The 27,643-nt window shown below is 40.9% G+C and overlaps 1 protein-coding gene across 1 annotated transcript; it reads right to left on the bottom strand.

Moving 5' to 3' along the window:
• Positions 1-22,978: 22,978 nt before the first annotated feature.
• LOC147457923 (pentatricopeptide repeat-containing protein At3g53360, mitochondrial-like) lies at positions 22,979-26,279 on the bottom strand. Its single transcript, XM_086512698.1, has one exon. The coding sequence runs from the start codon at positions 26,145-26,147 to the stop codon at positions 23,184-23,186; it is 2,964 nt and encodes a 987-aa protein (XP_086368824.1). The 5' UTR covers positions 26,148-26,279; the 3' UTR covers positions 22,979-23,183.
• Between the last annotated feature and the right edge of the window lie 1,364 nt (positions 26,280-27,643).

The raw sequence follows: 27,643 nt of genomic DNA, 5'->3' as shown, positions 1-27,643 counted from the left end.
TCTGTTAAGCTCTATAATGTGCAGGTTTTAGCAAGCTCTGTTAGATCTATTAAGATCTGTAATATGCAAGTTTCAGCAGGTTTTATTAGATCTGTTAGTGCTATAATGTGCAAATTTTAGCATGTCTGTTAGTGTTAGTAGCTTTGCAATGTGTAGGTTTGTTACAGTGTGCAGTTGTAGTGTTGTTAATGTGCAGTGTATTGTAGCTGCATGGTGTAGCTGCACGCGTTAGGCAGGCTCTGTGCGCGTGAGCTCGACACCCACGCAACACAACCTTATCCACATAAAGTTTTATTTGAAAAAGTTAAAAAAATTAAAAAAACGCTCAAAAACATTGAGATAAAAAAGAAAAAGTTTATATAGAAAAAGTTTATATTAAAAGGAAGGGATCGTGATCATTCCCCAAGCCCAAGCCTATGCCCAGGCCTCAGTCCTCAGTCTTATGATATAGTATAGACACTACTATATATACATACATATATATATATATATATATATATATATATATATATATATATATATATATATATATATATATATATATATATATATATATATATATATATATAGTAGACTACCCCCTCAAGAGGAAGGCAGGGTATGTGGGACAAGTCCTTCAAGTCTTCCACCCTTCCCTTCACACTTACACCCTTGGAATTACTAATTTTAGCCTTTTTCTCTACTAGAAAAAGATTGCTTTTAGGATTTTGAGGGCTTTGAGTAATTGAATCGCGGGCTATAAAGCACGGGACATTCCTCTAACCAAAACGCTCGTTTTGAGCTATCTCACACCATATTCTATAGCTTGGTAAAAAAAAAGGACCAAAAAAATAAAAAATTGAGAGTAAATTTGGGTTGCATAACACTTAAAAAACTAGGTGAGCGGCCTGCAGCCTTCAGGGGTACTCACCAACACTTCTAGGGTGTTGAGGTCACATGCACCTACACTCTAGTTGTGTGCTAGAGGACGATCATATAGAGAGTGTCTCCATTTACGCGGGCACCAATTATTCCTCCACATTAGGCTCTAGGCCCTCCACGGGAACCCAAGGTAGTACCACTTAGGACCCACATATTGCATCTAATGACTCTTCCTCTGACTATGACATCATGATAGGTTACCCAACGCCCAATCCTAATAGTTCAAGCCAAGACATGCATGCCATGGTCCCACAATCTGGTCCGAGCGTGCTTAGCCACTTGAAAGAGACTTTTAGTAGAGCCACTCACTCCGAACATGGAGCTAGTGATGTAAATGAAGGGGGTGGGGAAGTAAATTCACCATTCATGAACAATGTAGAACCTACACTCTTGGAGTGTGTGAATTGAATACTCCATTCACTACACTCCCTGACTCTTCAGAGCTATTCCCCTTCGAGGTTATATTACATGATGGTAGAAGCCTTGACAAAGTGCAAGAGGTTGAGCGATATATCCTTGCAGCTAGGAAAAAGAAAATCGAATGCTTACGTTGTCGGGGGATTTGTGTTAGAAAGGTGAGCCAGGAAGGTGAGGGGCCTTTCGCTGTGAGAGGTGTGAGGAAGAGAGTTGCAGCAGACACAATTAATGTAGACAAAGCTTAAAACGGACAGCTTGAGCAAGCTTCTAAAGCTTGATTACCCAAAGTGGACAATTAATAGTACCGCTGCTTAAATTTAATGTTAATTGAGGAGTTTAAGCTCCTTCCATTGGTTTAACTTGCTTTAATTGGCCTGCCAAGCTTGCCTTGATAATATTCCTCTCCTTCGTTCTTCCTCTATTGCTTCAAGGTTGAGAGAGAGAGAGAGAGAGAGAGAGAGAGAGAGAGAGAGAGAGAGAGAGAGAGAGAAATCCCAGAAAAATGATTAATTATGGCTTATGAAAGAGTTTACGGCCTGGGTTATGGCTTCATTTCGATCAGGATAATAAGACTTAATAAATTTCCAGCTTTTGGGAGAGAGTTTGACATATTTTCTCCTCTGAAAGAGCTTGCAATTCAAGTCGGCTATATAAGGTTGGATTAGAGTGGGCTTGGATTAGAATGGGCTTAGGAAGGTTTGGATTAAAGTGCTATGGAAGCTTAGGATAAGAATGCTATGGAAGGTTTTGATTAGAGTGGTCTATGGAGTTTAGGCTTACAGTGCTCAAGGATTATGGATTCCGGAGAGAAGAAAAATGAGGCCTCCTTCCTCTTTTTATAAGGGCCGACCTTGGGAGTTCTTTTGCTTTGCATGGGTACTTGCCCTTGCTATTTACGGCCAACCCACTAGCGATATCGCTAGTGGGCAAGACCCCTTAATGATGTGGCAACCTGGGGTGGCGGGTGCACAAAAGACTGTGGGAGTGGTGTTGAAATGGGGCGCCATGGCGAGCGAAACAATTTTTCCTTCATTCTCATTCGCTGTCCAGGCACCAGGGCGCCCGCCACAAGCAATTCTCCCTGCGTTGCTCGTCGCCCTCGCTGCATGCGCCTCCATGGACCCTGTTTTTTCCTTTGGTTTACACACTTATTAATTAGGGTGGCCCTTTGTTGCCATAGTGGACGGCCGTAATTCCTTGGGCCCTTGGTAATTTATGGGCGGTCAGCCCCTTTAAGGCACCACATTTGGCATACATAGTATCACATGCTACTGGCCGATCGGCCCCTATAAGACATTGCCGTGTAAACCATTCAAAGCTCATTCAGATTTTAATGTGCTTTCATGAAGGCATCACATTTGGTGTTTACATCATCCAAGGCATAGCTAAGCATGGCATTCGGCTCCGACGGCTTCTATGATTTGTATAAATCAATCTGAACTTCCCTTATTGCCCTTTTTGGCATATGTATCGGCCAAAGCGCAGTTAAGCACATCATGTTTCTTCATTAGCCGATCATGGAACACTAGCTATCAATGTACTATAAGAGATGAAATTCTGAATAAGATACCATTTTTCAGAACCTGGGTGAAGCTCAAAACTCCCAAATGAAGAACTGACCGAGGCGACCAAAGTGGTACGGAACTGGCCCCTTGTGAAACTTAAACTGACCATATCTTGACAACCGAAACTCTGATTGACAAACTGAAAAGACTGACACACTCCTCAAAGTGAGCATTTCAGGCCCATGCATTTATATCATCTTTGACCCTTCATCAGTAGATGCCCAATCCGGTACGGATCTGCTATCGACTCAAAATTCAAATTGTCATAACTTCGTATGTGTAACTCCAATTGATGAGCCGCAAAACCAAGCCTATAGAGAACTTCAGGTACTACAATTCTAGTCAATAAAATCCCAGCTATGACCACTTCAAGCATACTCTCTGTTAGCATTCACAAGACCAATTCCGGCCCTTTACGGCCACATCTGGCATACTTTTAGCTTAAAATTGGCTTGTTATCAAGAACTTATTACTACTGAATAATCATATAAGATTCAAATAAACCTGATCTGCGTCCCTTTGCTCATTTTCTTGTCATGAAGCGGAGCTGCACGACATCCACCCCCTTTGAACTTGCACAGCCTCCGGTTTGTGCTAACCAGTCTTCAATCTGTATCTACTATGAGCACCTTAAGTTGCTTGCCATCAAGCTCACATAACTGATAAGTACATATAAAACAAAACAAGGCTTAAACCATATAATCAATGGTCTAGCTCAGTTATTTGGTAGCTGCTCCATCACAAATCTTTGAGCCGTATTGGTCGTATCTCCAAAGCACTCAATTATGAAAAATTTGTTTGAGAACCTCCCTAGACTCAAGTGCTCTATTTAATTATGCACCCAGCTTGACCATCAAGCTCGATTTAGATAACTCCGTCAAGATCAAGTATACCTTAGTTTTTTGCACACGAAATGGCCGTCAAGTCCTTTCCTTCAAGGTGTGGTAACAAAACTAACTCAAAAGATGTGAAGATACTTCATCGATTGTCCAAAGAAGTCAATTGGAAGCTAGCCATGTAAGATTACTGAACACAAAACCCAAAACTCTTTTCTTCATAGCATAAATCCAAAAACAAAACCTAGTGCCAAGTAACCTGCTACAAGAAAATTAATGATATCCTTGAATCTGCAAGTTGCACGTCAATAGCCCCCAAGATCAAATGGGATAATGAGAAATTGCCCCAATAGTGGAGCAACATAATATCCACATGAGCATACATTACTGTATCAATCAACATTAAACATTTCTGGTGTACGTGTGCTACTCTTGGATCAAATAGCATGCAACCAAGATGTATATCCACAAGTAACCATCTGTATTGAACCTCCTTTTGAAGATCCTTAGAATCTCCTGGATCAAATACGATTAAGAGGGCATAGCATTGATGGGCCCCATAATATACTAGAGCATCACCTGAAGCATTGTGCAACCCCCACATCCCATAAACTCCTGGCAACTTAAGCTCATTACCAGTAATCCTTAAAGAGCATTGAATTCCTTTTACTGGCAGCCAAACCGTCACTGACATAAGAATCATTAGAAATAATAGCATCCAAATCCTGCCATAATGGCATATTGTCCAATGAAATGAAAAAAACATGTACACATTTTTCAATACCCATGGTGATTTAGCATCATCACCCCCTCTAGATTCATAGCCATCATGAAGAACCTTGGAACAATTTGGACCTGTATCATTAGAGGCATCTTTACTTGGGATTTGAGCTCGATTATGAAAATCAACTTTAGCCTGTAAATCTTCATCCATAGCACCCTCAAGAAAACCACTTTTCAAAGCCTCAACATGCATGAGAACTTTATGAGTTACCTCCTCTTGTAGCCCCTGAATAAGCATAGAAGTAGAATCTCCATGGATAACCTGCTCACAACCGATATGATCTAGACAATCTTCAAACTCATCAATGTGGTCCTCTACTTCCTCATCTGCATTTATGCTTCTTAACAACCCATCGTAACACTGAAAAGGTTCATCTGTCACCCCTTCTCAAGAGATACCCTCAAGTATATCATGTTTCAGCTCATCAATCTCCTATACTTTTTTGTGTATATAATAGCTTTATTGATGCAATCATCTGCGCAGTAAACCTATTGTCCTGCTTAGCTATAGTGCCGATAGACCCATTAGTAGCATGTAGTGGCTCATCTTCTTGATATACTTTTTGAGAACATCCCATGCCAAAGTCAATAGCTTGAAAAACATTTGTTGTATAGTCTAGCTCTTCACTAGATCCATTATCGGAGATAACTTCCATGCGAGCAATCTTTAAAAAAAATTCATGTATTTTTGTTTCAGCATTAAATTCATTGTTTACCTTTGCTAGGTTGCTCAAAATGTGGTCCTCTGAAGCTGAATCTGCTACTTCCAAAGCCATATTTGCCTTGACTTTACTCCTTGCAAAAATATGTTCCCAAAATTGGTTGTGAGTAAGGAACTGCATCTGATCCCCTTCACCTTAGTGAAGAAAATTTGGCTTCGTTTAGTAAACTCCTTTATTTCCAGATCTAGAATCGTTGAGCTTTTGCAAATAAATTCTTCTGCAGAATAGTCCCACCGTGTGGGATATGCTTCTGCCAATTCTTGAACCTGCTTTTTAAAATCTGAGTTTACAACTTCTTCAAAAGCTGCAATAATTTGATTTTCTGGACCATGTTGGCTCTTCATCTTAACTTCATAACATGCAATAAAACCTTCTGGATCATATCCTTGAAAAACACGATACTGCTCCCATACAACAGCAAGTGCCATTTCTACTGCATCATCAATCTTCTTTTTACATAGCAATGTCTCTATGTAACTTTTCTGACACAAGGCAATACCACCATCATACTACTTAAATTGTCTACCCAAGTAATGATGCAACATCCCCAAATCTTTCATCTTGAAAGTAGCATTCAAATTAGCCATAAATTCACAATATGTCTCTCATTTGTTCCAGTGATCAACAAATCATCTAGATAGACAAAGGTTCCTCAACATCATGTAAGCTAGACACAGCCAAATCATAACAATGTGATGCATAAGATGCATGGCGAGAACATGAACAAGTACGACTAAACAAAGGTGCATCCAATTTACTGTCACGCAAAGTATGCACCAACCATTTAGGCATACCTCTAGCCTACTCATTCTCAGCCTTTTCCTCACCAAGTACATCTGCATCAGTAATAGACTGATCTATAACATTTTTAGAAACCCCCATAGGCTGTACATTTGCCTCATTGGAATTTACTTCGTACTTTCACCACTGAAAAGAGGCAACAAAGTGTCATAAATTGCCTATGAGCTTACATTATTGTTTCTAGTACATGACAGTAAGGGCTGAATAGAATCTTCCACAAACACAACATCCCGTGAAACCAGAATACGCCCAAAGCTGTATTTGCCTTGGCTTTACTGCTTGTAGAATTATGTTCCCAAAATTGATCGTAAGGAAGGAACTGGATCTGATCCCCTTTACCTTTAGTGAAAATAATTTGGCTTCGTTTAGTAATCGCCTTTATTTCCAGATCTAGAATCCTTGAGCTTTCACGAAAAATTCTTCTGCAAAATAGTCCAACCGTGTGGGATATGCTTCTGCCAATTCTTGAACCTGCTTTTTAAAATCTGAGTTTACAACCTCTTCAAAAGCTGCAATCATCCAATTGTCTGGAACGTTTTGGCTCTTCATCTCGACTTCATAACATGCAATAAAACCTTCTAGATCATATCCTTCAAAAACACGATACTGCTCCCATACAACCATTTCTACTGCATCATCAATCTGCTTTTTACATAGCAATGTCTCTATGTAACTTTTTTGACACAAGGCAATACCACCATCACATTGCTTAAATTGTCTACCCAAGTAATGATGCAACATCCCCAAATCTTTCATCTTGAAAGTAGCATTTAAATTATCCATAAATTCAGCAATATGTCTCTCATTTGGTCCAGTGATCAACAAATCATCTACATAGATAGAGGTTCCTCAACATCATGTAAGCTAGACACAGCCAAAGCATAACAATGTGATGCATAAGATGCATGGCGAGAACCTGAACGAGTATGACTAAACAAAGGTGCATCCAATTTACTGTCATGCAAAGTATGCATGAACCATTTAGGCATACCTCTAGCCTGCTCGTTCTCAGCCCTTTCCTCATCAAGTACATCATGTACATCTGCATCAGTAATAGACTGAATTGTAACATTTTTAGAAACCCCCATAGGCTGTACATTTGGCTCATTGGAATTTACTTTGTACTTCCACCACTGAAAAGAGGCAACAAAGTGTAATAAATGCCTTGTGAGCTTACATTATTGTTTCTAGTACATGACAGTAAGGTCTGAATGGAATCTTCCACAAACACAACATCCCGTGAAACCAAAATACGCTTTGTTTGTGGATGATACAACCTGTAACCTTTGCTTTCAGAAATATAACCAAACAAAAATACATTTGAAACCAGAATACGATGTGTTTGTGGCACCAAATCATATGCCAAGCAGCCAAAAACAGGCATGTGCTCAATAGAAGTCTTTCTATCATGCCATGCTTCATATGGAGTAATAGACTGCAAAGCTTTTGTAGGACATTTGTTTAGTACATAAGTGTCACACTTGATGGCCTCAAGCCAAAAAGAATGCGGCAAAGCTTGACTTTTGACCATACATCATGCTATTTTTGTAAGTGACCTGTCTTTCCTCTCACCAACACCATTTTGTTGAGGCATATAAGGCATTGTACATTGGTGTTTTATCCCACGACTAGCCAAAAATGCATTAAATTCATGAGACATATACTCCCCCCTCGGAACGGAGGGTGCCCATAGTACATTTCAAGACATTTTCAACCATAACCAGAAATTGTTTGAAGCATATAAATACTTATTTCGCTTTAAGCAGAAATACCCATGCATGCTTGGAGTAATCATCCATCAAAGTCACAAAGTAAAGGTAATTGCCCAAGGACGGAGTTTTCATGGGCCCACAAACATCACTATGCACAAGCTACAAACTGCATGTGGCCCTAACTGAACCATCCTTTGGAAACTTCGAACACTGTATCTTATCGAAAATACAGCCTTCACAAACAAGTTTGATAGGCGCTTCAAGAGGCGGCAAAGAAGCAACCATATCAAATGTTTACAAACACAGCAAACTGATAAAATTTAGATGATCAAACGTGCATGCCAAAGTTTTGCATTTGAAATAGCCTTTGAATCTACAACTGCATTTGCAAAATTCTACCCACACTTGTCATACAAAATGAGCTTATACAGACCACATCATAAAATGCCAGATGCAACAATTTCATCACCGAAATTGAGATCATGTATTGTACATTTGTCATCCACAAATTTGACTAGAAGACCAAGTCTAGCAAGTGCAGATACAGACAAAAGATTCTTCTTGATCCCAGGTACATAAAGTGCATCAAGTGTAAAAGAATTGCCATTTGCAGCAGTAAGCACAATCTTTCCAACTCCCTTAACCGGATAAGAGGCATTGTTGGCACAAGTAACTCAATTCCCATAAGGGATAGACTCAAGAGAGGTGAACAAATCACGATGTGAGGTAATGTGCTTTGTAGCACCACTATCAAAATACCACACATGTGAATCTGCAACAACTAACATGCATGCATCATGTACAGTAGGATTATAGGTACACTATGCACTAAAAGCCCATTCTACATCAACATCAGCATCATAGTCTCCTTTCACAGAAGACTCAACAATAGCTGCATTTGTAGTGGAACCAACATTTGCAGTGGAACCACCCTCTTTCTTCCTTGCCTCTTTGGCCTTTAACTTAGGACACTGCTTGATCAAGTGATCATTAGCTTTACGATAATGGCAATGCATCTTCTTTTTTCCCTTATCACTAAAATTTCCAGACAAATTATTGCCAGCAAAATCATTACGAACATGTCATTTTTCATTCCTAGAAGAACCATAAAAGTGGTTACATTACTGTTACCACCTTTTCTTTGAGAAGCAATTAAGGCCTGTTTAACTGCATGTTGTCTAGTCCTTTTTTTTTTTTTGAAAAGCGACTCTTGCAATAGCAATGTGCATAATGCATCAAACTTGACAACTTCAAGATTTCCTTGGTTCATAAGTCTCCAAGTATTAGCAAAAGTCTAGTAAGAATCTGGCAAGGCATCGAGGATAGTCTGCACAAGGGAACTATCTGAAATGACTTCACCTATAGGAATAAATTGCTCATTGATATCCTTGACACCAGCAAGGAAAGTGTCCATATCATCTTCCTCATGCATCTTTGATTCCACGTCTTTACACAACAATGCAATTTTAGCCTCATTGCGACTTACATAAAGACTAGCCAAAATATCCAAAGCCTATTTTGTAGATTCGTTGAACGAAATGTGAGGAGTAATAGTGTGCTTTATAACCAACGCAATCAATTCATGAGTATGTGCATCTTTTACATCCCAACGAGCTCGCTCAGTTGTAGGCAAAACAACTCTAATAGCAACAATCCTTGCAGCAAGACCTGCAACATCCTCAATATCACCTACATCCTCAGAACCAGGACGTACATCAATGCCCTGCACAATATTCTAGACGCCCTTCGACACAAGAACATGTTGCATCATATAAGCCCACATAGGGTAATTGTCCCCATCCAATCTGTCCTCAGCAGCAAACATCTTGAACACATTTATGATGTTGTCAGCCATGGTAAATGTTGCATTTGATGTGAAAATTTCCCAAAAAGAGGAGAAATGAAGCGAGAACAACATGTACTATATGGCACAAATACCTAGAAGACTTAAGGGACCTATTATGAAAAAAATGGCACTGACAAAAATTCTACACAAAATGACAAAATAACATGTGCAGTACTACCTATAGTGGAAACGGAGGCCGAAATGAGCTTGAATCAAAATCTGAGCAGACTACGCTCTTCGAGGAGTCCTGAAATTTTTGTCAACCTGTGAACGCTAGCCAAATCTCACAGAAATTGGAGAAATTGAGCAGGCGTGTGTTGGAGCTGCTGGCGACTAAGCCCAGGAGGATGTAACCTGCTATGATACCAATTGTTGGAATTAGGGTTGCAAGAAAACACACACAACTTGTAGAAGAGGAAGGAAGCTCAAGGCACACAACAGAGTGTTCCTTAGTGTGCAATCAAAAGATAGATAGCCCTAGAATGATGGGCATTTATACAATGCACGGGGGGAAAAACCTCCTACTGAGGGAAAAAGTGCCCCAGCGGTCCTAAGTGTTCTCACACACATCACTACCACATGTATATGGTAACACTTCCATGGTGCAACACATAATTCCCATGAATAACATAGCTAAACCAGTCTAGAAATGACCCTACCGAATGAATCCTAAGTATGCAAAGATTGTACACCCTATTGAGCACTCAGAATGGGTGTCTCCAATAGTTATTGTTCCAAAAAATCATGGGAAACTTAGAGTGTACGTGGATCTCAAGAAGGTCAATGCTGCCACTAGGAGACGTCATTACCCCATGCCATATTCGAAACATGTGCTTGAAAGAGTTGCAGGGAAGGAAGCTTATAGCTTTTAAGATGGGTATTCTGGCTACAATCAAATCACGATTGCACTAGAGGACCAAGCTAAAACTGCTTTTATAAACGAATTTGGAGTGTTCGCATTTCGTGTTATGGCTTTTGGCTTTGAAGGAGTACGAGCGGAAGTGCGACGCGAGAGAGAGTGCGAGAAGAAGAGCACGACGATATGGTGAACTCGCTCTACTGTAATGTGTAGAGCATAGTGAGTTCTTATTAGGTTTTTACAAAAGAATATGTGTACATACCTGGCGGCCCGCCCACTTACCTGGGCGACCACATTGGGCTTTATACCCCAACAACCTCCCACTTAAAGTCCAATGTGTTACTTTAAGTGTGAGAGAAGATACTATACAAGCTAATATACAAGAGATGTAGAGAAGTGATGTACTACCCTACACCTATCTGCTTGCGAAAATGCGCAAAGCTCTCTGAGGGAAGTCCTTTTGTAAGTAGATCAGCAGGATTTTCTGTGGTGTGAACTTTGACAAGCTGAAGTTGCTTATCCTCGAGCATTTCCCTGATGAAATGATACTTCACATCCACATGCTTTGTCTTTGAGTGATAAACTGGATTGCGAGCCAATTGTATAGCACTTTGACTATCACAATTTAACACAGGCATCTCTTCTTTGATTCCCAAATCTGTTACTAGTCGATTAAGCCAAATTGATTCTTTGCATGCCTCTGATGCTGCAACATATTCAACCTCTGTAGTAGACTGAGTAACACAATCTTGTAATCTAGAACGCCATGATACTGCTCCACCAGCCAATGTAAAGACATACCCTGACGTAGACCTTCGGTTGTCTAAGTCACCTGCATAATCTGAGTCTGTAAAACCCTTTACACTTAGCTCCTGACTCCCATAGCATATACGCATACTCTTTGTAGCTTTCAGGTATCTCAATTTCCTTTCACTGCCTCCCAATGTTTCTTGCCTGGGTTTGACATGTATCGACTTACTACTCCCACTGCAAATGCAATGTCTGGGCGAGTAGCAATCATTGCATACATCAAACTACCCACTGCAGACGCATATGGAATCTTATCCATTTCAGCCCGTTCTTCCTCAGACACAGGACAATCTTGTTTGCTAAGTTTCACATATGGTGGCAATGGAACACTCAATGCCTTTCCCTTCTCCATATTGAAACGTTGCAAAACCTTGTCAATATACTCTGTTTGAGATAACCAAATCAACTTCCTTGATCTGTCTCTCTCAATGCGCATACCAAGTATATGACTTGCCTCACCCATGTCTTTCATGTCAAACGATTTTGCCATCTTTGACTTCAAAGCTGACAACAATCAACATGTCATCCACATACAAAATAAGGATCAGCCAACTGCCATCCTTAGCCTTCTTTGTATATAGACAGTGATCGAACTCACTACGTTTGTAGCCTTGAGAAAGCATAAACTTGTGGAATTTATGGTACCATGCCCTCGGTGATTGTTTTAAGCCATAAAGACTCTTTAACAACTGGCATACCCAATCTTCCTTGCCTTTCTCAACAAACCCTTTTGGCTGCTGCATGTAAATTTCCACATCTAAATCACCATGCAAGGACGCTGTCTTGACATCCATTTGGTGCAACACCAAATCTAATATGGCAACCAATGCAAGAAAGCATCTCAATGTAGTCATCTTGACCACCGGAGAGAAGACTTCATCAAAGTCAATGCCTTGTTCTTGCTTAAAGCCCTTGGCAACAAGCCTTGCTTTGTACTTTGGCTGACTATCATGAGCGGTGATCTTATACCTGTAAACCCATTTACAAGGTAGAGCCTTTTTGCCCCGTGGTAATTTAACTAGCTTCCATGTCTGGTTTTTATGCAAAGCTGTCATCTCTGATTGCATGGCCAATTGCCAATTCCCGGAGTCCTTCATTTGCACTGCTTCCTTGTAACATGAAGGCTCATTGCAATCAGTCAACATGACATAGTTCATAGATGGAACAAACCTATTAGGAGGTCACGTGACACGTCCAGATCTACGCACAATAGGTGGCTCAGGCTTAGCCACAACCTGTGGTTCCAATCTATCCTGTCCTTGCTCCTCTTGAGCCCTGACATTTTGTCTTGCACGTGTAGGTCCATCTTCTTGGAAGACAACTCTTCTAATCTCCTCAACCCTCTCTGGTTTAGTATGATATTTGGATTCATTAAAGTGAACATCATTGCTGCGGACAACCTTTCTGGATTCGGGATCCCAAAGTCTGTACCCCATCTCACGAGAATTACCATAGCCTAGAAAGATGCACTTTCTACTCTTTGGCTCAAGTTTGTTCCTAAATTCCTTTGGAACGTGAGTATATGCCTCACAGCCAAAGACTCTGAGATGCTTGTATGAGGGCACCTTGCCTGACCATACCATCTCTGGCACTGAATCCTTCTGCAAAACCTTGCTAGGAGATCTATTTACAAGATGAACAGCTGTTGATACAGCTTCAGCCCAAAACCCATTTGGCAATTGTGCATTACATAACATACTTCTGACCTTCTCTTGTATGGTCCTATTCATCCTCTCAGAAACACCATTTTGAGGAGGATTGTAAGGAGCAGTAAGTTCACGTTTTATACCTTTTGACTCACAAAAGTCCTGAAAGGCCTTTGAAACGTACTCTCCACCATTGTCAATGCGTAAGCATTTAAGCTTCTTGCCACTTTGATTCTCCACAAGTGTCACAAACGTTTTGAAAACACTAAACGCTTCATCCTTGTGCTTGAGAAAGTAAACCCATACTTTCCTCGAGTAATCATCTGTAAATGTCATAAAGTAAGAAGCTCCCCCTAGAGATAGGTTAGGCATAGGTCCACACAAATCACTATGAACAAGTGCCAACTGTGTATCTCTTCTACTGCTTCTATGCTTATGTGGCTGCTGTGTCTGCTTACCATACAGACAATGTTCACAGAATTCAAAATCATTAAATGAAAATCCAGGCAAATAACCAGAATGAGACAAGATTTCCATTCCCTTCTTGGACATATGTCCTAACCGGCTATGCCACAAAGAAACGTTCAGCTGCTCGGTTACATTGATTACATTTTTAGAGACATTTGATACATAAATCATGTAAAGTCCTCCAGACTTTACTCCATGTGCTACTGTCATAGAACCCTTGGATATCTTCCACATGTTCTGTCCAAAAGTGGTGACGTAGCCAGCATCATCAAGTAAACCTGTGCTGATCAAGCTCTTTGTAATTGCGGGAACATGTCTTACATTCTTCAGTGTGAAAGAAGAGCCATTCTGAAACTTCAATTGAACATCTCCAACACCTAAGATCTCACATGTCTGCCCATTGCCTAGCCGAACATGATCTTTAGTGGTCACATAAGAGGTAAACCACTCCTTGTTTGGAGACACATGAAGTGATGCCCCTGAGTCTATAATCCAGTCACTCAGTGGATTTCCATCAGATGCTGTAAGAAGAGCTGAGTCCATTGTATTCTTCAAGAAGTAGATGTCTCCTGACACTAAACTGTCATCCTCTGCAACAGTGTTTGTCACATTTATTTCTTGAATCTTCAATGAGGACTTGTTCTTCTCACTATGGTCTTCAGCTTTCTCTTTGACTTTTTCTGCTTTCCATTCTCTGCAGTCTCTTTTCATGTGACCCTTCTTGCCACAATGGTAGCATTATATGTCACTCTTGCCTTTAGCACTGCGGGACTTGCTACGAGACTGATTCCTCTTTCCACCTTTGTACTTTTCTTTGGTCCCTTCCCTGACAACTAAGGCTGTTCCTTTGCCTTTGTCCATTGTCTTTCTATTGGTTTCTTTAGTAAGCAGACTTCCTTCTACACCTACTATGTTCAAACCATCTGGAGGTGCAGAATTACTCAAAGCTGTGCGAAAAGTGTCCCAACTTTTCGGCAATGTGATCAACAGGAACATAGCTCTAACAGGTTCATCAAACTTGACACCTTGAGCTGACAACTGACTATAGATTGTGTTGAATTCATTCAAATGATTGGACATAGGTGTCCCTTCTTTCATCTTCAAGTCAACAAGCTTCTTAAGCCAGTATACCTGTGAAGCTGCACTCTGCTTCTCATAAAGATCACTGAACTTTAACCATGCTTGATAAGCCGACATCTCGTCTGCTACATTGAAGTAAACGCTTTCTGCCAAAGTCAGCATAATGGTAGAAAGTGCCAATTCATCCATTTTTCTCCATTCATCTTCGTCCATATCTTCTGGTTTTATCCCCTTGAGCTTTATAGGTTTTATCTACTTCTTTTGTACCAACACGTGCCAAATCTGCTTCTTCCACAATGGGAAATTGGTTCCATCCAGCTTCTTGATATTGTAAAGAGCAGTGTCCTGTGATCCAGCCATAGCTACGCTTCACAGTGGTTTACTTTCCTGGGAAAAATTCGGCAGAGTTTCCCCTGTAAACTGACCTCTGAACCAATATCAACCTGTCAAATGAACCAAGAAAGCTTCAGATTCTGCATAAATTTTGGCAGAGTCTCCTTTGTAAAATGGCTCTGGTGTACTCAAAAACAGACCAAAAAACAGCTCAAAAAACACTGTCTCTCTGACACTGTAAGATACGGGTAAACCTGTCCTGCACCTGTACTGTCTCTCATTGTCCTGTCACTGTCCTATAAGCATAGACTGCGATAATGCCTCAACGGCAGTAAAGCAAAGATGCAATCCCAACTGTCTAACTCACAGTCAATACATCCTAGCTGCCTATCTAAGGGTGCTCGAGGGATCGCTCCAAGACCTGTATCACCGAAAGGATCTCAACATTCGAGAATCCCCTAGCTCAATAAAACCTCACTCGACCCTCAACAAAGGCTGCAGTAAATCTGACAGTACATAGACTTCCCACAAAGTCATACATCCACAAATTTCCCACTGTATGCTGTAACCGCTACGACGGTTGTTTGCTGCGTGACTCACAGCCAGCAAACCCTCAACAGACATACATCATCTCTGACAATACATCCCATGTGGAAGTACCTGCAATGTCAGGATGAAATCTGGAATATCAAGCAGCAAACACAAGCTACCTGATGAACTAGTGGATGTTGCCTACAGTCTGTGTGTAGATGCGCCCGTGTCGTATGTGACACGCCTCCAAGAACTGTGAGCCGTCCTTCGATGTGTAGACAACCACAAATCAACACTCTGGGAGTGTCGATATCCTCAGCACCTGCAGTCGTAGGCCGAAAACCCCAAATTTGCAGAGTCGGATCTGCACCCGCCGAGACCACGTAGTCGAAAATGGTCTGCGCAGACCTTTGTCGTAGCCGAACGGTGACCAAGATGACCTCAGAATGAAATTCTGAGCACACCAAGTCCTTCGAGCTCTCCCACGAGATTTGGGGCCGTGTGTTCGCCTGTTGAATTTCACTCCAATCTGAGCTGGTGACTCTAGCCTCCTGCAGTGCTGCCCCGAGCCTCGATCTGAGCTCTGATACCAGTTGAAGGAGTACGAGCGGAAGTGCGATGCGAGAGAGAGAGTGCGAGAAGAAGAGCATGACGATATGGTGAACTCGATCTACTGTAATGTGTAGAGCATAATGAGTTCTTATTAGGTTTTTACAAAAGAATATGTGTACATACCTGGCGGCCCGCCCACTTACCTGGGCGACCACATTGGGCTTTATACCCCAACAGGCTTAACCAATGCCCCTGCTACCTTCGAAAGATTGATAAACATTGCTTTTAGGAAATATTTAGTTTTGCAAAGCTTTCTTAGATGACCTTTGTGTTTATTCTTCTTGGAAAGAACATCTATCATGCTTACAAAAAGTGTTTGAAAAGAGAAGATTGTATCGCATCTCATTAAATTCTTTCAAATGCCAATCTTGGGTCAAACATGGAGTCATTTTAGGGAATATAGTGTCCAAAAATGGGATTTCCACATATGAGAGCAAGCTTAAATCCATTTCCAATTTGCCACCACCTACAAACTATAAGGAGTTCAAACATACATGGGCCATGTTGGTTCTTATCGCGGTTTATTTTAAACTTTACCGAGATAGCTCGTCCATTGTACAAGCTTTTTATTGAGTTTCACTGGACCGCGAAGTGTGACCATACTTATGATTAAAAAAAGGCCTTGACAAGTTCTCCCATCTTACGAGTGCTCAATTGGAATGTAATTTACCATGTGCATATTGATGCATCAAACTTTGCTATTGGGTGTATTCTAACTCAACCAGGAGAACATAAATTGAACTACCCCATTAGCTTTGCAAGCTATCAGTTAAATGATGCTGAGAGGAACTACACCACTACAAAGCGGGAAGGTTTGGCTATGATTTATGCAATAAAGAAATTTCTCTACTACCTTCTTGCCAACAAGTTTGTTTTCTATGTGGATCATCAAGTGTTGTTGTATCTAGTAAATAAACCTTGTTCCACGGGAGAATTACACGATGGTTATTAATTCTTCTTGAGTTTGATTTACCGTTGTGGTGAGACCCGATAAAAGACATGTCATGGCGGATCATTTCCCAATGGTGAAGCCCCTACTGGAATCGATGATGAATTGCCTAATACTTCCCAAATCCTAGTCGAGACCATGCCTGAATGGAGTGAGAAGATTGTGAACTTTTAAGTTAATGGTTTTCCACCCAAAGAGCTTCGTAATGATAAAGCTCAAAAACTATTAAAGGATTGTGAACCTTATTCTCTAACTGCAGGAACTCTCTACAAGCTAGGGAAGGACGATATTCTTAGACGTTGTGCTCATGAGGATGAGTATTTATACATATTGCAAGAAGCCCACATGGGTATAGCCGGAGGACATTTTTGAGGGGAACTAACTGCTAGAAATATTGCATCAAGTTATTGGTGGCCTACCTTATTCAAGGATGTATCACTTTTTGCAAAAGGGTGTGATGAATGCCAACATTACAAGATCACACAACAAAAGGATAAGATGCCCTTACATCCTATTAAAGTGACTCAACCATTTGAAAAATGGGGTTTAAACTTTGTAGGCCCAATTAGTCCGATAGCTCGTAACACTCAATCTCGATATATTATTGTTGCCACTGACTATGTGACAAAGTGGACGGAAGCCAAGGCGACACCCAGGCTGATGCAAGGTCAACTGCTAAGTTTCTCTTTGAGAACATTAATACACGATTTGGTTGTCCCCTTGAGCTTGTGAGTGACAATGATACTCATTTTATAAATGGAGTGAAAAAGGAACTCACGACAAACTTCAAGCCCACCATAAGTCTACACCTTATTCTCCACAAGCAAATGGCCAAGGTGAGAGCACTAGCAAGACTTTAATTTCTATCTTGACCAAAACAGTAGAAGCTCATCGCACAGGTTGGGATTTGAAGCTGACATCAGTCCTATGGGCTTATCGTACTGCTTACAAAGTGGCTATTAATTGTACACCATTCAAGATGGTATATGGCCAAGAAGCAGTTATGCCATGGGAGTTTGTAATTCTTAGTCTACGGGTAGCTTCACAAGAAGGTTGGGATGGTAACCCTTTAGTTGAGCATTTATATATCCTTGAGAGGTTAGATGAAGAAAGAAAATTGGCTGTGCAAAATGTGCTTGTGGAGAAAGATAGGAGAAAGAAATGGTTTGACCGTCATTTAAAGAACAAGGATATCAAGGTTGGGGATAAAGTCCTTATGTATGGAGTGCGTAACGAGAAGTAAAAGTTGAAATATGCAAGAAAATGACCATATAGAGTATGCAAAATCACCCCACAAGGTATCATTCGTGTGAAAATTCTTGATGGAGTTGAAACAATTGGATTCCTCAATGGGAGTAAATTTAAGAGATACTATGATACTTTAAGCCAAGAGTCTACGGGTAGCTTCACAAGAAGGTTGGGATGGTAACCCTTTAGTTGAGCATTTATATATCCTTGAGAGGTTAGATGAAGAAAGAAAATTGGCTGTGCAAAATGTGCTTGTGGAGAAAGATAGGAGAAAGAAATGGTTTGACCGTCATTTAAAGAACAAGGATATCAAGGTTGGGGATAAAGTCCTTATGTATGGAGTGCGTAACGAGAAGTAAAAGTTGAAATATGCAAGAAAATGACCATATAGAGTATGCAAAATCACCCCACAAGGTATCATTCGTGTGAAAATTCTTGATGGAGTTGAAACAATTGGATTCCTCAATGGGAGTAAATTTAAGAGATACTATGATACTTTAAGCCAAGAGGAGCTACGTGCCATTCATAAAAAAAAAGGTAGCCAAGGCACAAGAAAAATTCAAAAAGATACAAGCTCAAGCTGAGGCTAAGGAGCGACAGCAATGTATTAGACGCCATCAAGAGGCCAACCTTGGAGTTACACATGCATTTCAAGTTGAAACACACGAGGATTGGTTGGACTATGACACACCTCTATGATACCCTATTGAATTAAATAGTGCCTATGGAAAAATTCTATATAACGCCTTATTGGACACAAATGCTAAATATAATTTGCTATCATATGGAGTGTGGTGCCTGTTAGGAAAGCCATCTCTATATGAGAGTACCATCCAAGTCAAGGGTATCAACAACTATTTTTGGAACCTGGCACACTTCTGCCAGTTATGACAATGGGTCGTAGCACAAGACTTTTTGGTCATGCCTGCTGGAACTATAGAAGGCAATATAAACCTAGGATGCAAGTGGGCTAAGAGTTGGTTTCTGTGTTGTGACACTCCTAGTCCCCCAATCAATAGTGCATTCGGTGTGTCTAGTCATCCTCATTTGGGTCCTATCATGCTTCGTGTGCATCAGATTGTTATGCTTAGTTGTGTCAACAAGTATGTGTGATGAGGATAAACCTCTTATGTTTGATTAATCACAAAATTGAGAAAATTAGATGGCTTCTATGCAAGATGAATATCATGCACTTGTGTAGAACAATACTTGATCTTATGTGATTTCCTTGTAGCAAAAAGGCGATTGGTACAAAGTGGGTTTATAAGTTAAAATGTAAGACAAATTGTAGTATTGATTGCTACAAGGCAAGTCTTGTTGTAAAAAGTTATGCTCAAATCATAGTATTGATTGCTACAAGGCAAGGCTTGTTGTAAAAGGTTATGCTAAAAAAAAGGGCATTGATTTACGAAGAAACTTTTGCTCCCACTTGTTGTATGTTTCATTTGTGCATAGGCAACTGTTGGATGGGATGTACATTAGGCGGAGATTAAAACTGCTTTCTTGCATGGTGCCTTATTTGAGCAAATGTATGTAATGCAACCTTGTGGTTTTGTCAAGAAAGGACAACAAAAGAAATAGTGCATTTGTAATAAAGCATCACATGGTTTAAAGCAATCTTCTTGTGCTTTGTAAGAGAAGATGGACCATCATTTGATTCCATGTGGCTTTCAAAATAGTCCAACTGAGAGCACTTTGTACGTAAAATATGTGTATGATGTATATCATATTGTTGTTGTGTATGTGGATGATTTGCTATATTCATTGATCCAAATGAGACATATAATGTTAAATTTAAGACCGATTTGAATACCAATTTTGAGACATTAGTTTTGGGGCTTTTGTATCATCATTTGGGACTTCAATTTAAGCACTATGATGAGTGTATTGCATTATGTCAAAAAAAAGTATGCAGAAACTTTGTTAATCATATTTGGACTTGATGATGTTAGAGATCCTGCAGGGGTTACTCTCTACCAGAAAACTATTGGTTGCCTCAATTATGTATGCATTACAAGGTACACAATTCACTTTGTCGTCTTATAAGTGAGCAAATTTATGCATAGCCCACAGGATCTAAGCATTGGTAAGAAATTAAGTGTATCTTTTGCTACTTGAGTGGAACTATCCATCTTGGGTTGTTTTATCCCAAGGGAGATCATTGCCACTAGATTTACATGATTGTTTTAAACTCAAATTGGGTTTGTTGCTATGACACATGAGTATCCACGAATGGTGTTTGCTTCATCATTGGCATTTCATGCATATTATGGTTTGAGCAAGAAGCAACCCATTGTGGCCACCTCTAGTGGTGAGGCTAAGTGTAGGGTAGCTTTCATAGCTATGGCTCAATGTGTGTGGTTCAAAGAGGGCTCAGACACCTTGTGACTGATTTTGGGAGTTGGGAGTCTAGCACTCTCATTGACACAGTCTTTCATGCTTGCATGAGGTACTTTATCACTATGTCAGGGAGAGACTCTCAGTTGAAGAGATCAGCTTGGCTTATGTGCCAACACAAGAAAACCTTGCAGATCTATTCATAAAGGCATTTCCTCAAAAATCTTGAAGCTTTTTGCAAGGATTTGGGTTTTCTTCCCTTTGTGGACTGATCTCGGGGGGGGGGGGGGATGCACTATGTACAAATTGTGTATATTGGATGCATACAAAGACTATTTTTAAACCTCCTTGTCTGTGAAAGTTTGACAAATAAAATACACACTTTTCTTATTAGATTTGGATTTTTTTAAATTCCATTTTACGATACCCTTTTGTATGTGAAAATGTTAGATTTTTTTTCTTAATAACCCTTTCTATTGCACACATGTATTAGTCACATAATTATTTAGTGACCCCTCCCCCCCCCCGCCCCCGCCCCTGCCCGGGGAATCGATTATGCCCATAGGGCATGTCACTTCTCTATACTCTATATGGTAGCTCTCATTCACCATATCACTCATAGGGGGGATTTGTTACCATGTATATGGTGATGTGTGTGAAGAAACTTAGGGCCACCAAGGCATTTTTCCCCCCTAACCATGAGGTTTTTACCTCCATGATTTGTATATACACCCATCACTAGAAACTATCTTCTCTTGTATTCACACACCAAGTAATACATTCTGTATTGTGTGTCTTGAGCTTCTTCTCCATCTTTGTGTGTGCATTCTTGCAACCCTAAATCCACAATCCTTCGAAGAATAGGGAAGGCATAAAGTCTCTAGAACTTGATGCTCCGGTAATGGAAGATACATTAATTGAGCTAGAAGAACCATTTACACAAGCAGAGACCAGTACGAGTGCAATGGTTACCATATTGAGCATTGGTTTAGAAAAGTAATTGCAAGAAGCAATCCTTAAGGAGGAGGATGAACAGTGGAAAGAAACCATGGAGTGGAAGCAAAGGATCTTGCATTGGGTAAATGTTGGAATGCTCATTCCTAAATAGATAGAAAGCTCATGGCATTAGTCATCCCTGCTAGTTCCTTTAATGAAATCTGAATGCCTCAGTCTCAAGGATAGAATGATAAAAGGATTCCAATAGGAAAGAGCAAAATCTAAGGATCATATCAAAGAAATAGTGTAATGGAAATGGCCTATGAATTTTGAGAGTAGCGGAATTAGGAAATTCGATGAAGCACTTTTGTGAGATTACTTTGTGAGCATGGCGGGTGAACTTAATTGATGGTAGAAACATAAACATGGTACTTAGTTAACTTGGCATGGACAATACTTTTGCAAGAGAGAGAGAGAGTTTAGAGAACATGACAATAGTTGAGGACCGGATTCATACGGAGCCGGTCCCCCATCCAATAGGCATTTGTATTATAGTTTCTCCCATCAAGAGAGACTTGATACAATACAATATTTGTGTTCCTTGTGACCTAGGTGATGCAATGAAGATGGAAAGCTTCATGCATCACAAGCATAACATAAACTTTGTAGAAAGCATTAACTATCCCAAGCCTCAGTCCCAAGGCCTCAAACACCTTCGAAGGTGGAGAGAGCTAGCGGGGAATGATAATAGGAAAGAGGAAGAAGAAACATTTCGTAGGAGAAAGAAATAGCTCCTCACTTATCATCACTCTTCTTGCTAGCATACATAATAGCATAGTAATGAAGATGGAGAAGATGGCAAGCTTAAGCATTGAAGCATGGATCTTGATTGGATTCGCATTCCATAGCCAAGAGTGTTGGTGTTAAGCTCCATTAGTTAACCTTGCTCTTTGACAGACCATCTCTCATTTGGGTCCCTTTACCATTGGCCCCGTGTTGAGATAGATCCGTAAGCACATGTCTATATTCTAACCCTTGTTCCCGTTTATTATCCCACATTAAATGATCAGTTTAATATGAGAAAATCATTTGGGTTGGTTAGATATTAGATTTAATGACATATAGAGCCAAACAAGAGAGTGTTCCGATTCCGTGCAGGCGTTGTCAGTTGCATCGACGAGATCACGTCGTTCCCTATCCATCTGCGTAAGTCCAACAATGCGAATCTCTAAGCTTTCATTTCCGCTTGTTGCAATTGCCCTTCGAAGGTTGTTTTTCAATCGCTTCTGTGTGGCGCTATTCTGCATCTCGAATCGTATGAAATGCAAGGATTCGCGGGATAGCATTTTATCATATCCTGTGATAGAATGGGAAAAGATTTCCCAAAGACATGCTTTTTTGCCGTCATTCCTATTGTAACGTTTACCTGGCTTCTCTGTCTTGTGGCAAGTTGGCATCCCTATTACAACAAACTCGGTCCCTACGACCAGATTGCGATTAAGCTTTTTTTTAGCTCTTAAAAAGTGAAATAGTAATGGGACAAAGAGCGGGGATAGGCACAAAACATAAAGCAAGAGGCTCATCTATTACAAACATGCCAACATGGGTATTGCACACGATAGTCATTGCGCTTTTATTATATAAAAAGGGTAGTGAATGGTGGGTTCAAATTGTAGCCACATGCTTTGACATATACAAGCTGGTACTTGTTACATCAACAGATGTTGTGCATGTGCACACTTGCATACACACACATACGGATGTGTATATATTATGAATGATATGTCGAAATCTGATGCAAAGTCTCAATCAAAAAGTCATTTTTGTCTGTGTATTTGGAGTCAAATTGCTGTTGAGTGCTTAAATGTTGTTCTTCGAGCTTTTCTCTATGGCCTATTTTCCAATAATCCTGGTCTTTCACTATTCCTCTGGGTGTTTCAAACTTCCCAGATAATGCAACTTCTTTGCACTGCCAATCTTGTAGGAGAACACCCCCATCTATTCTATTGATAGCTTGATCAAAAGAATGCTCTCCAAGACCCACATCCTCATGCAGCTTGCAGCCACTCAGTAGAGCTCTCCAAATTGCTTCATCTGGAGGCATAGGTAGTGCTTGTAGAAGATCATAAGCCTCCTTTGTGTGTCCAGTTCGACCGAGGAGGTTTGCCATAGAGGTGCAATGCCAAAGGTTTGATCCAATTCCATGCCCTTTTCTCATGATTTCAAAGTAGCCCTCACCTTCTTCAAGAAGACCCTCACAAGCACACGTAGTGAGGATGTTCGTATAGAGCTGAGCATTGGGATTCACACTTTGCCGCTTCATGTCGGTGAGGAGTTGCCTTGCTAAGTCCATGTTCCCACAGTGAGCAATCAGGATGCTCCATGTTGCCAAGTCTGGACTTGGCAGTGAGTGAAACACTTTGTGAACCTCAATCATGTAGCCACATTCAGCATACATGTAGATTAAAGTACTAATCACAGCCCAATCACTCTCAAAACCATTAATCATCAGTAGGTAGTGTATAAGCTTACCCCATACTATTGCCCCTACTTTGCCGCATGCTCTTAAGATACAAAGAAGAATAGATGCGGTTTGCTTCCCTTTCTTCTGTTGCATTTTTTCAAACAACTCCAAGGCCAGAATGTCATGACCGTGCTGAGAATATACGACCATCATTGTCCCCCATGACACCTCATCCTGACTATCTAAACCATCGAAAACATTCCGTGCCTCATACACATACCCGCAGCTTCCATACATGTCGATGAGGGCATTTCCAATCCTTGATGAACAAGCTAATCCAGACCTCATCATCTCATCATGAGCAAGCCTGCCCTTATATACATCTTTTGTCATAATACATGCTTTTATTAGGCACATGTATGTGACCTCCGATGGCTGTACCCCAGAGTCTTGCATTTCTTCATACACGCACAATGCTGATAAGCACCTCCCACAATCAACAAGCCCTTGAATCAACACAGTCCACGATGCCACATCTTTAGTTTGCAACCTTTGAAAGACCCAACAAGCTTCGTCAATATTTCCATGGCTCGAATAAATGCCAATAAGAACATTACAAACAGAAACATTCTCTTCAAAGGTCTGTTTGATTATGTGGTCATGGACAAGCTTCAAGTCATGCGGAGAGGTGCATGCCTTTAAGGCACACGAATATGTAAAAGCATCCAACTTTACTTCCTCTGTTTGCATGTATAAAAATAGCTGGAGAACAGAATCCATAAGGTCATGTTGCAAGTACCCATCAAGAAGCACACCCCATGTCATGATATCATGGTTCTGTGATTTATGAAACATGAGGAGTGCTTCGACAAATTGACCGGACTGAACGTAAAACTCGATGATGGAGGTTTCAATAAAGGCGTCCTTTTCAAACTCATATCGCACAATTTGGTCATGTATAAGTTTTCCCTGCTTAGAAAGTCTGGCACTCATGCATGCTTTCAGAACATACATGTAGATAGTTTTGCTTGGTTGAACGCCCTCTCTTTGCGTCTTCTCAAAGAGCTGGAGAGCCGGAAATGCATACCCCTTCTGAGCGTATCCCTTAATCAACTTACCCCATGATACCTCATTGGCTTTTGGAAGCTCATCAAATACCCTCTGTGCTGTTTCTAGATCGCCAAATTCAATGTGCATGTCAACAAGCGCAGTTCCGACTATGACATGCAGATGAAGCTTGTTCTCCAATAGCTCATTATGAATCAACCACCCTAACTTTGTAGCTCTCTCTGTAGCGCTGGCTCTCAAGATAGATGCGTAAATGAATTTGTCTGGCTTGATGCCCTCTTCTTGCATCGACTTGTAAAACCTGATAGCATTGGCACCATCACCATGTTGAGCATGGCCTTCAATTATCGTCCCCCATGATATGACATCACGATCCCGCAAGCCATGGAACACTTTGCGAGACTCTTCCAGATGTCCACATTTTGAATACATGTCAAGAACAGTGCTACCAAGGTCCTTGTTAATAATGCAGCCACTTCGCACGACATGGTCATGTATGATTCTCCCCTTTTCTATGGTTTGACTATAGATGCATGCTTGCAGTGTGGCAATGAATGTGAATTTGTTTGGTTGAATGCCTTCTTGCCGCATTTGATCATAAAGGCAAAAAGAAAACATGTAGCAAGTGCATTGGGCAAAGGCAGCAATTATTACTGTCCATGAGACCACATTGAAAGTGAGTAGTCTAGCAAAAACTGCATAAGCCTCAAGTATGCTTCCACAATTGGTGTACATGGTAATCAGGCTGTTTCCGATTGAAGGTTCAGCATGCAAGTTAAAGATGACAATTTGATCATGGACTAATCTGCCAGAAGAAGCTGAATGTAAGCTCCCACATGCTTTGAGAGCACTCAGAAAGGTTACTTTGTCTGGTTGAAAGCCGAGGTCTTGCATCTTTCGGTACAAAAGAAGACCACTTTCACCCTCTCCATTGTCTACATGAGCAGCAATGATGGAATTCCAAGTGAAAATGGTGGGTCTGCTGACGGTATGAAAGACATGATTGGCGTCCACAAGGCAGCTGCAAGCAGCAAAGAGGCGGATGAGGTGATCGCCTAGAACAGAAATGGATTCGAGCCCATCATGAATGAAGGCGGAGAAGACCTTCCTACCGCCTTTGAGATCCTTCCTCTTCACATACTCCTGCAAATGGTAGAATATAAGCTCCCTACAGGCATGATAGCCTTGCTCCTCTGCTCCCATCACACATGATTGCTTGCTTCTAGCAGAAGAGCGCTTTTGCAGTATACACACTGCTTGACGAGAGTTCCATTGCTTCAGTTGCACGTTCTAGAGTTCAAGACTCGTCCTATAAAACTTCTTCTTTTCTCTCTCTCTCTCACGTTGTCGCTTCAAATACAAAGAGAAGGCTAGAGTATGAATTATGAAAAAAGAGATAGCAAGACCTCAATAGCCAGACTAAAGGACACGGTATTAAATGAAGGGGTAGCGCTGGGATCAACAATGAGGCGTTGCGTGTGCGAATCTCAAGAACATTGGAGGGCTCAAAAAATTTGGCAATAGAGGCCGCTCACAAGATTGGAACTCGGGTGGGCACCGTGCAAGGCTTGTGGCGTATCCAACCCTCCCGTGCACGTATGGTGACCATGATGGGAAACAAATGCATGATAAAGAAACTTGGACATGGGCCGAAGTAAACTAGGATAGAATTGTAAACTCGGACACGTTGGGTAAAATCGGACGGCCGAACCGACCTACATCGTGTGCGCCTAGTTCCTTGTCATAGATGACCCGTGCCCTTTAGTCGTGATGATAGCAAGCCTCTTATATAGGCACACAGAGGATGGCATCGTGGGTACATCATTTGAGATTATATCATCTTGGTATGTCAGCAATCTTAGATGGTAGGCTACACATGCTAGGCTAGCACATGGATTGTATCTTGCATGACCCATGGCTCCAACTAAACAGGAGAGCGTACATATGGTAACTCAAGGTAAATGCTCCAAGATAGGGTTCTTACAAGGATCATAAAGGATAGACCATACCCATACACCCTTCCCTTGGCCTTTGAACTATAACATGATGAGAAGACACTCAATGCCACATAGGCTGCTAATGCCACTAAATTTGAGAAATTTGGTAAATTTGGGGCCTACAAAATGTAAATTCGGGCTCGAGCCCTTCTCCCCCACCTTGAGACTTGAACATGTGACTCCTTGCTTGGCAGCTTGATGCCCTAACCACTCACCCATGCGTCCTTCTTGAAAATAATTGAAGTCTGCATGGTTTTGTAAATGCATGCAAAATGTAAATTCGGGAAATTTGGTTAATTTAGGTGCTCTGGCAACATTTGTAGATTTTTGTCTTCAGATCCACGGCCCGATTTCTCCCGTGCCCATCAAATGCACCCCCACCCTTGATCCATTCAATATTGGTGGTGTCTCATATAGAGGAAGAGGCCACACCAGCTAAATGCCATGTAGAGACCAGGAATGCCACACACATGCTACAAAAGATCTCCCCTAGAACAAAAGAACCATGGTAGGACCAAGCTCTCTAAGCTATTTAAAAAAGACTCCAAAGCATTACGAAGTAGAAAAACCTTATTGTCATAGCCCACATAGTAAATAAGACTGTTACTCTTTTGCTCCTCTTCTTCTCCTTTTCCTTTGATCTTTGGGAACAACATCGGCATACATTTCTTTGTATTTTGAAGTGCATTAGAATCACCTCTA

This window comes from Adiantum capillus-veneris, chromosome 5, assembly GCF_014529385.1.
Source record: "Adiantum capillus-veneris isolate H3 chromosome 5, ASM1452938v2, whole genome shotgun sequence".
In the NCBI taxonomy this organism is placed as follows: Eukaryota; Viridiplantae; Streptophyta; class Polypodiopsida; order Polypodiales; family Pteridaceae; genus Adiantum; species Adiantum capillus-veneris.
This window is presented reverse-complemented; position numbering and strand designations above follow the sequence as displayed.